Genomic DNA, 11,872 nt, shown 5'->3' with positions numbered 1-11,872 from the left:
TAAAATTAAAAATTTAAAGAATAAAAAAAGTTATAAATATTTTAAGTTTTTTTTATAAAAAAAGAAAAAAGAAAAGAAGTGTATTTATAAAATAAAAAAAGAGAGGTGTATATATCATCAGCCTATTTTAAAACGTGAGTCTAGGCCCATTAGAAACAGTGACGCGTGAGTCCAGGCCCAACAGAAACCCTGAGGCAGAGAAGACGGTGCTAGGGTTTGTATAAGTTAGGAAGGGAATGGCGTGAGGGTAGTAACGGCGAGAGTGGAGAGAGAGCGAAGGCGAAGATGGTGAAGTTTCTGAAAGCGAACAAAGCGGTGATCGTGCTGCAGGGGCGTTACGCGGGAAAGAAGGCGGTGATAGTCCGAAGCTTCGACGAGGGAACGCGCGAGCGCCCCTACGGCCACTGCCTGGTTGCGGGGATAAAGAAGTACCCAAGCAAGGTCATCAAGAAGGACTCCGCCAAGAAGACCGCCAAGAAGTCCCGCGTCAAGGCCTTCCTCAAGTTGGTCAACTACCAGCACCTCATGCCCACGCGCTACACGCTCGACGTCGACCTCAAGGACGCCGTCACCCCCGACGCCCTCCACGCCAAGGATAAGAAGGTCACCGCCCTCAAGGAGACCAAGAAGCGCCTCGAGGACCGCTTCAAGACCGGCAAGAACCGGTGGTTCTTCACCAAGCTCAGGTTCTGAGCTATTCTATACTATGCATTCTTTTTGCTTCTACTTCTCGCTTTCCATTTCTTAATTGTTAACTTTTAATTCTCTCCTCACCCTACATTTCGCTACTTTTCGCTTTATTTTTTTTATATTTTCGCAATGTGTTTGATTCCTGTTGTAGATTCACCTTCTTTGGTTCCTGAATCGGTTAGATTTGCCTTGTTTGATTTCGATTGTAGCATGTTTTCGAAACCCTAGCATTTTAATTGGCCGAATTAAAAAGTGAGAAAATACACTCTAATACGACGACGTTTAAGGAATTATGTGAGTAATCATACTTTTATTTGTTGATTCTTTTCATCTGTTTACTGCACACTCCGAGGTGAATCCGAACTAAATTTATGATACAAACGCAAACATAGGATCAGCTTCTGTGTTCATACAGGGTAGTGGTGTGTTTGGATTATGGTTTAAAACTTGAGATGAATTTGATTTTCCAAACCAATGTTAAAACAGAACAACTTTCTTGCTTTTGAATCACTTGAGGCTGTGCTGCATTTGGGATTAATTAACTGCGTTTACGAGATCAATTGCGTGGAAAAATTGACAAGATGAAAGACACTAAGAAAACATGCCTATCGATCGATTACTAGGCGTCATTTGTTTTGAGTTTCGTCACAAAGTTAAAAAAAAAAAAATATATTTGGTAAACAATTGTAATTTGATGGGAATCTTTTTGTTATTTCTAGGAATAATTGAAATGTTTGTTTCATGTTATAGTTTCTCAGAAATGTATACTATAATAATAGTATAAATCAAAATGCCATTATTACAATTAATATGTATTTGAATTTTTTTATTATTTTGAATTAAACTATCATAATTATAATTTTTTTAATAATATTAAATATTGTAAAATAAGTAAAGGATTAGTATTTTCATTTAGTTTATGTAAATCAGCAATAAATAATGTCATTTTATTGTTGTTATGCATGTGATGAGAGCATTCAGGGCATAGAATATTAGTCTAAGCTTGAGGGCAGGGACAACATTAACCCCATCACTGCCCTAATGTTGCATCGCTGAATTCTGAAATGGCGAATACATACATTATTTAAGGCGAAGTAATATAAGAAAAATAAGCACTTAACAAAAAGAATACAAGACTCATGAGTTTTTTTTTTTTTTTTTTTTTTTTTAAGTTGTAGTTATCTATAATATATTATAAAGGAATTGTCTCGTATACATTTTCTTGGTGTATACAGTTTTTTTAAAGGAATTTATTTTTAAAAAAATTTTGTTATAAAAAAATAGTATTAAAAGTTAATCATTTTTATAAATATAAGATTTGAACTCAATTTTTATATTTGAGAATCAAATATAACACTAATTTAATCTTAGTAAACATTAATAATTTTTGAACACTTTTAAAAGTATGAAGTGTTTCAATTTTACCAATAATATATAAGGATGATTCATCATTTTTATGTATATAAATTTTGAAATGTTTTTATTCTTTATTTACTATGATAACTATATATTTTTTAGAAGAGGATAATTTGGTAGTTTTACTTTATTAATTTAAATAAAAGTTATTATTTTCTAAAAAAAAATTGCAACATAATTATTTTCTAACTTCTACATCTCACGGTCAAGATAGTGCCTTTTTTAATATTAAGGATTATTTTGGAGCCGGTTATGAAAGTGAAATTTATAGAGGAACGGAAAAGAAAATAATTAAAACTAAATAAAAAAATGGTAGATAAGGAAATAATGGTTATTGGAATATAATCGTCCCAAAAAACATGTACGTGAATGGAGTTTTCCTCTTTTATTAGTGTAGGTTATTAATTCACTCTAAAATTTATAGGTACGATTAGTCCATTCAACTTTCAGGTGTTACATTGCAATCTCCATTTGAGATAGCATCCAACTCGTGATTTTGAGAAAAATAACTCAAAAAGAAAAAATATTTCAAGATGTAACAGATTTAATATTAACATTGCTTATATAGATCAACCAAAGAGATAGTCCAAAAGATTTTTTTTCCATAAACATTTGAAATTCACATCTTTCTATTTTTTCTTCTCAAACAAATTACTTTTTTAGTTTTTAATGTGCGGAGTCGAATGACTTTTTTCATTATGATAAGTATGTCAGGTTTGATCACGAGTTGGATTTTGGTTGAAAATATTCGGTCCGACCTAAATCGACCAGGAAAAAAATAGATCTATTTTCAATCGCTATAATACTTTTGGTTATTCGACTTTTGAGTTACATAGGTGGATAAAATCGGATTGGACCATATTGATCACACTATTTTTTTTTTCTTAGTTTATTTTAGTCGATCAAAATCTATAAAATTGTTTAATTTAATCGGGTAATATTAGGTCTACAATTTTTTTCCCTCTTTTATTCTCAACTGTTTAAATCTATTAAATTATTATTATGAGCCTTTATTATTAATAAATTTTAATTCTATATTGGTATATTACTGTTAGAGTAAAATAAGGTAGCTTAAGAATACTCGAAACTTGAGAGTACTCAAAATTGTGGGAGATCTAAAAATAGTAAAAGAAAGCTCTGAAAACATGCGAAGTATAAGAAGAATCGGGAGACACTTGAATACATCTTTCGCGAAGCACTCGAAATCCTTGAAACTCTGCCACTCATAAAAATGCTTCGCAGCTTCGCAACCTCTCAAAGTGAAGGAGTTAGAAGAGACATGGTTAGAAACAACTTCCGAGTTGATGAAACACATGTGAAGTACAAGAAGAATCAGGAGACACTCGAATATATCTTTTGCGAATCACTCAAAATCCCATAAACCAGCCATTCATGAGCATGCTTCACAACCTCTCAAAATGAAGGGGTTAGAGGAGACACGGTTAGGGACAGGTTGAAGTAAATCGAAAGAATAAGTATAAGAGACTACAGAGCAGTTTGGGGGGTTATAAACAATTCTGAAAGTTATTAGAAGACGTGTATGAATGACCCATGATATGGAAGTTTAAAACGGTTATACATTTGTGGTACGACAGATTACAGTTATTATGATTCCTCAAATCTCTATAAATTAACGAGTCGCGCTCATGGAAAAGGGTCATAAATAGTGTACTTACGAAAGCTCACAAACACTCTTTGCTTGCGCATAAGGCTCTCGTGTACGAGACTGCTGAGTACGTGTTGAATGAAGGATATGATTTCTGCAATCAATATACGTGTTGTTTATTCAATTCATATTGATGTTCATATGCATGGAATTAGTTGTATGATAAATATAGATGAACACATAGAGATTCTGGTATGCTAAGCAAGTATAATTGTACGATAAATAACTAACTCTGTATGCTATGAGTATGAAAAATTGTAAGAGCTTGTCACGTTATACATGCCTAAATTGAAATCTAGTTTGAATAAAAATGACCTATAAACTAAAATCACCACAAACAATTACAAAAAAAAAGTAAATAAATAAATCACATTCAAATTTTAGTTTAAGTCATTTTTTTAAATGATTACTAGATTTGAATGCTAATTAATAGAAGAAGAAAAATGACCATTTACATTTACATATACATAATCTAAATATTGAATCTAAACCTTTAATGTTTGTCTATAATTATTCATATCTAAGATGATATATTCATAATAAAACAATCAAACTTTAATGTTTGTCTATAATTATTCATATCTAAGATGATATATTCATAATAAAACAATCAAATGTGACTATTCACAACTAGATTATCGAGATAAATATATATATATATATATATATATATATATATATATATATATATATATATATATTATTGATAGTGCTTCATTTGCCTCATCTTACACATATTTCTTTCAAGACTTCCAAACATTTAGTAACTTGATCATGTTGTCCCTGTAATTCATATAAACAAATATGCCATCTTTCATTGATTTCTTTTTTTATAATGGAGTTTTATCTTTGAAGAATTCCACTTCTTCTAATCTTGAAATTTGCAATAGTTTCTCAACTTTAAGTGCCTTAACTTAGTCTTTTAAAAAGAAAAATATATTATTGTCAACATAAAAAAAATTACCTAATGATGCAATTTAGGCGAGATAAGAAATCTAGTGAGACATAAAACTATTGCAGTCACAACAGAAGCCATAAACAATCATACTCCAATAATATAGCAATCTACAAATTCAAATTGAAAATTCAGAGTTTGAAATAAAAAAATACAATTAGTAAATAATATAATAAAGTTTTTAAGAAGAGAATAAAAAAATAATGAAAAGAGCCGCTTTCTTAGTTGTTTGTGCTTTAAATAAATGTTTTTATACTGTAACAAGATAGTCTCATCTTGCTTGATATGAAATTTCAAAGACTTACGCTTCTAATTATAATAAAATCTACATCATCAATTTCTTCCCCCTAAACCATAACAATACCAAAAGAGGGATAATTAGGCATAAGAAATATAAAAACACAAATATATCAAATGGGTGATCAAGTTTATGATTTAGGCAACTTGAATTTATGGGTTAGTAACAACAAGAACACCACCAACCCTTCATGTCCTGGATCAACCATCAACAATGCAAGCTATTTATTTATCTTCCATTATTTATTATGAAGTATTGTCCCCCACCACACCAAAAAAAGAATGGCTTACACCTATAAAAAGAAACTTATCAACTCAAATTGTGAATCCCCCAACTCGTTCAATCCTTTATCGTTCATCGAATCTATTAGGCTTTATGATCAATTGATAAAGGAATAGCTACATTGAAAGAAAAATTCATATGAATGATAAGAAGAGGAAAAAAAAAGGATAGAAATAGAAAATTATATAGATTGCCTATCAAATTATAAGTAATTTGCAATGAAATTTTACAAGAAAAAAATAACATTGAAAATTTAGTAAAATTGAAGTGACCAAAAACCAATGTTTGACAATGTAATGTAGTGAAAGAAAACATGTTGCACACCATATTAAAAATATGCGTGTCCAATGTAAACACAATTCTCGCCACATAGAACTGACACACCATCAACCTAAATCAGTTGTACATGCAACTGCTTGGAATCACCAACTTTTGCAACAATAATTCGGTCTCCCAAAAACATAATTGTTGATGCAATTGACCTAACATCCTTTTGATGCTCATTTTTTCATTGAGATAGTCAACATCTATTTGTTTTAATGCTTCAACTGCAATAAAAAAAATAATAGTACAAAAAATAACTATAATGTGATATGAAAATTTTACTACATTGTATAATTTTCAAAAAATGAAGTTCGTATTTATAATAGTCTTTGTGTCTTTGGTAAAGTCAGGGCGACTACTCAAATTCTTAAATAGGTTATTTTTCAAATATTCTATAATCTGAAAATTCTCATGACCTAAAAGAATAAAAAGAAACAAATTTTCACCATAATTAGTTTAAGAATGTATAAAAAAGAGAGAAAAAGCAAGAATATGAATAGAAAGAAAATAGTGACAAAGAGATTAATCCAATAATCCAAAGAGAGTATAAATAATATTTTTTTAAAAAGGAAACAAATAGACTAATCATTGTTTTTAATATTTTTGATAAAAAAAATATAAACTATTTTTTTAATAAGGAACCAATGAGACTAGTCTTAAGAGAGCATCTAAGATAATCTAAAATATCCTGAGATTGATATTATGCGATATTTTTCATTTATTCATACAAAACATGAACCATTTTATATGTCCTATTTCTGCTGCTATTGAATAATTTTAAAAGTTGAGTACCAGAAGATCATTTACCATTCTCATTTTCAGTTCCGTATCAATTCTGAATTCTAATATAATAACTAATGTGCTATGTGTTTTTCTTGGTGTAAGGGAAGCAAAATTAAGTATATTATTTTTCTTTCAAAACAATAACTTTTTGCATTAAATAAAAAACATATAAAATAAAGAAGTAAGAATTTCTCGCCTTTTTTTATCATGGGTTATCGATTTTCATTGTTTAATGAGACAAAAATGGATTTTAATGAGTTTTTTAAGTTCAAAATAGGGACTTTTTTTTTCACCAAATACAAAAGAAGCTATCATAAAGAAATAAGAATTTTTGGATTAAATTAAACTGTAAAGGTCAAAATCCCTAAACCCTAAACCCTAAACTGTAAAGGTCAAAATCCCTTGGGATAAAATGAATTTTCATAAAAAGAAAGATTTTTGAATTAAATTAAGAAATATTGATATTATGAAATTGAATAAGAAAGAACTAATAAGAAAATAAAAATACATTAATCAATGAAACTAATAAAATAATAGAAGTTAAATTGCACTTTTGACCCTAATATTATATTTGTAATTTTGATTCTTTTATTTTTAAATCTGTAATTTTAGTTTCTCAATTTTATAAAATTCATAATTTGGTTTCCTTGATGAACGGTTCATCCATTGCTCACTAAAATTTTAACATTAATCATGATTTAACATTAAGTAGAATAAATAAAAATTAATATTTTACTTTTAGTTTTCATCTTTATCTCATAAAAGTGATAACATAAGATGAAAACAAGAATTAAAAATGTAATTTAGCTCAAATAAAAATTATTGTGTTATTTATATAATGTTATATCGCAAATAATGTTACAATTTTAACTACCAGTGGATGAACATTCAACAAAAAATCAAAATTGTAAATTTTATAAAATTAAAAGATCAAAATTGCATATTTAAAATAATGAGATTAAAATTTCATATTTGATGTTATAAAGGACTAAATGTGCAATCTAATCAACAATAAATATGATAATTTTTTTTGCTTAGGTGGAAATAAATAAATGTGATAGTCTATTAATGATATACTAATACAAATTTCATTATCCAAATCTCATTTAAAATAAAAAATAAAGTAGTATTTTAGTATGCAAGATAAATACTTATTTTATATATCTATAATTCTTGATTTATAATAATAAAATATTTTTTTTTTTGAATATTTAAGTTATGTTAAAACTAAAATTAATAATAAATATATATTTTTGAAATATAAATTATATTTTATATTTAGTATTGTAATACAATATTTGTGTAATTATAAATATTTTCTAAAAATAATAGAATTTAACTTAAACATAAAAATAAAAGGTTAAATTTAAAGACATAATAGGTTAAGAATTTTTTTTTAAACATTCAAGTTAAAAATACTTGTAGAATAATCTTTAAAACACTCTAGATAGCTAGGAGAAAAAAATACAAAAAAGTAACTTTCCATTCAAATAATAATTACCTACTTATACCATCATTTGTCTTTTATATTCAAGATATAAACAAAAGTCAAAAGTTCACTTTATTTTAATATACGTGAAATCTTTTTTTTTTTTTTTCTGTAAAAAGAAAATGGAGGTGCTTATTTTCTTAATAGTTATTGATTGCATGGGTAGTTACCTTTTTACACACACACACACATATATATATATGTCTATTTTATCCTTAATAGATGCATTGGTCTAAGGATGCCAACATATTATTGACTCACTACTCGATAATCATGGAGTGTCATCCTCTATTTATAATTTTTATGCAACAAAAAAAGAATATGAACATGAATCTATTTGAATTGAATTTGTATTGCTTTTCTATCCTATGCAATTAAATTTAATTGGATTAGTTTAAATTAGATTTCCCTTATTTTTAATGTAATCTAAATTGAACCAATTGGACTATAATTGATTAGTTTGGATTGAATAATCGAGTTTATCATTTAAAAAATGAAAAAGAAATTAAAAAAAATAAATCAATGTTATATTCATTCTCATACAAAATGAATAGTTGTATCAAATTCATTTAAACTCTAACCCTAACAAAATAAATAGAATAAAAGTTTAGAACTATAGAAAGTGTGTGAACTCGAAGTGTCGATTAAAGTATTATAATATTAATAATTGTTGAAAAGTTTAGCTGCACTTTTAACCCAAATTCTAAACATTTTTTTATTGATAAATTCTAAATGTTTCTAAAAATATAAAATAATAATAATAATATATAATATTTAGTTGGTTGGATCAAATTAGATTGAATTTTTAACATTAAATCCATAATTTGGTTTAACTTTATTGAATTTACACTTTTTCAATTCAAATTAAATTGATTGAATTTCCTAGTTTGGATTGATTTAGATTCATCATTTGTTCATATTATTTGTGTAATGACCCGCTTGATCACTAAACTTACTACAATCCAACATCAACTAAGTGAAACTACATGCATCAAACATCTACTTAAGATATCATGCAAAAAGTAGGTAAATTTCATGAAAATAGTCATATATGTAAGAAATAAAACAAGTGTTCCTGAACATATATATATATATATATATATATATATATATATATATATATATATATATATATATGTACATATAATTCATACAAAAGAAGTAACTATTGTATACAAAATAAACCTAATCATTGATCAAGCGTTTATACAAGACCGAGCTACTTCAAGGCATTAACATCAAAAAGGGAGTGGCTTCCAACATGACTTACCACCAAACAACACAACTTGGTTTACTAATCTTGTCATGTTCTCATACCAAGTATGATCACAATAATCCCAAACCATATGAGAAAACAGAGGGTAAATGTTGGGATGCAAGCAAAGTCCCACATTATTCAAACAAGATGATGAACATAAGTTTATATACACAAAATTATCTCTATTGATTTAGTGGATCTAGGTATAGAATCCCTTGTATCGAAAGTCTTCCTAATAGTGGGTTCATATATGGATGAGATTCCTCTCGGTAACATGGATGGTTAGGGTGCATGTCCCACTATGATGAGTTCATGATGAAAGGTTGGTACAAGTACTTAAAATGTGACTAAGCTCTATGAGACACCATCAGATATACTTATGGATTGATAGCTTCCACTATAAAAGGGAGTAAAAACATGGTCCCTTGTTTGAGGTAAGGATTATTGGGATGCAAACAAAGTCCCATATTATTCAAACAAAATAATGAACATGGGTTTATATACACATAATTGTCTTCATTCGTTAAGAGGCCTTTTAGGTGATGTCCAAAAATAAAGTCATGAGGGCTCAGAGGCAAAATAGACAATATTATACCAATGTGAAGACATGTTTATATGTGTGGTAACCCCTAGTGCACAATATTAAGCTTGTGATACAAAAGCAACATCATACAACAGCGTGCAACATAAACAACTTAAAGGAATATCATTCATTATATCATCACAAACAACTAGAGCAACAGAACAATGTAGATATACAATTGATATGTCGTCACACATATCAACCATGAAGATCTCCTACAACTGAGGTGAACAGTTTAAGTGACTTGACCTTATCGAATCACAACAGTTGGTATAATACTAGAAAACAACGACTCACCCTAATGCAAGAAACAATGACTAGCACTGTGACTAGAAACAACAATTAACACAAGGCTAGAAACAACAACTAACATAAGTTAGATTGATTTCTTAAGTTTCATCACTTAAACTATGAAGTATGATACTATATCAAGGTAGAATAGTTTGGGTATGAGCTTACTACGACATTAGCTTGCAACATTAAACCCCTTATGAGATTAACCCATCGACTAACCTCCAAATACCACAACCCTCCAATACTCGGATAAAGGCTAAGTCTCCGATTTTATACTTTACTCGATTGGTCACTTATAATTAGTATAACTTGGCCTTACCCTTATAATATGATCACTTAATATACATATGTCTCAACTTTGCTCACATATGGATATAGAACCTAGAGGAAACAACTAAAAATAATGTAACCATTCAGAAGCCCACTTACTTATTAACGGGTTCAATACAACATATATCTGTACAATAGGATATTAAAGTTCAAAAATATCTTTAACTCTCTTTTAATTTCTGTATATGAACATAAACATGTTTCACAATCACATGCCTAACAATTTAACAACTTATCATCGTACATCGTTACAACTTAAACATCATTCATCTTACGTCTTAATCATATAACAACATAACATCACATCAACTTACTTCTTTACAACTTAATCATCTTTCAACATACATACCAACTCTCAACTTAACAACAATAATAAACAAAACATTTCATACACAACAACTTTACAGTTTTTAACTTTAATAATTATCAACATCCATCTTACTACATATACATCATCACATTTTACATCAAGATACAACCCTCTGCATTATCAACAAATCATTATATCACACATCTCCAACGCCTTAGTATTATACAATTCTTATAACTTACACGTCAACTAACTTAAATTATTCAACTTATAACACTTCATAACATATGCAACATACCCATAAACCATCTTTTACTTTACCAACATAATTAACATCTTACATCATCCATCATATAATTATTATATTATCATTTAACTATAAGACAACTTAAAACATCAAAGCAATATAACAACTTAACATCAAGGTAACTTTACAACTTTAAGCATACATCAACAGAAGCAACATCTTGGCAATCAATTGAAAACAACCAACAACTTAACAACTGAATCAACTTCAAACACAATTGAATAACTTGAAGCACAACTTCCAACAACTAGTACAACTTACAACATGTACAGTAGTCTCAACATAACACCTTCAATCACAACATAAACAACTTTAAACATCCTCATACATCATCATCCATATCAACAATTTATCATATAATGACTTAGGACGTCATATATTACCATGTGCTATAAGAGCATTAAAACATATCATTTTCAACAGGTAATCATCAACTAGCATACAACCACAACTTTCACATAACACAACATAATTAAAGTTCCACTAATATAATCAAACTCATTTTTATCTCATATGAAATCTAAAAAAGTTATCTACAACTCTTATGTAAATTTTAAGTTTTAACTCCATCATATACTATACTAAAAATTACAAAAATCACAATAGTTTTCCTCATTAATGATAGCTTGGCACTACAAAAGGTCATAATTGTAGTTCTAAACCTCATTTTTAAGTGATTCCAAAGTCGTTGGAAGACTAACATTTAGAACTACAACTTTTATGAGACAACAAAGTCTAATTCAAAAAGTACTAAACTGTTCAGTTGTTTCAAAATTGCTCAACGAATTCCTTCTAAAGATATCTCTGATTCTCATATCTAATTTTGCTTAGTCATTTCCTTCCAAAGAAACCCCTAATTTTCATTTCCAATTTCACTCAGTCATTTC

At 28.4% G+C, this 11,872-nt stretch overlaps 1 protein-coding gene across 1 annotated transcript; it reads left to right on the top strand.

Annotated features, from left to right (window-relative positions):
* Positions 1-224: 224 nt before the first annotated feature.
* LOC109804130 (large ribosomal subunit protein eL27) lies at positions 225-887 on the top strand. The gene has a single exon (XM_020365910.3). The coding sequence runs from the start codon at positions 286-288 to the stop codon at positions 691-693; it is 408 nt and encodes a 135-aa protein (XP_020221499.1). The 5' UTR covers positions 225-285; the 3' UTR covers positions 694-887.
* The last annotated feature ends 10,985 nt before the right edge of the window (positions 888-11,872 follow it).

The sequence above is a fragment of the Cajanus cajan genome, chromosome 1 (genome assembly GCF_000230855.2).
Source record: "Cajanus cajan strain Asha chromosome 1, NIPB_CcT2T_4, whole genome shotgun sequence".
NCBI lineage: Eukaryota > Viridiplantae > Streptophyta > Magnoliopsida > Fabales > Fabaceae > Cajanus > Cajanus cajan.
Note: the sequence above shows the minus strand (reverse complement) of the source record. Positions and strands in the feature narration are given on the sequence as shown.

What these genes read in the sequence shown, in the direction of transcription:
- LOC109804130 (XM_020365910.3), top strand. Translation starts at nt 286, where the DNA reads ATGGTGAAGTTTCTGAAAGCGAACAAAGCGGTGATCGTGCTGCAGGGG.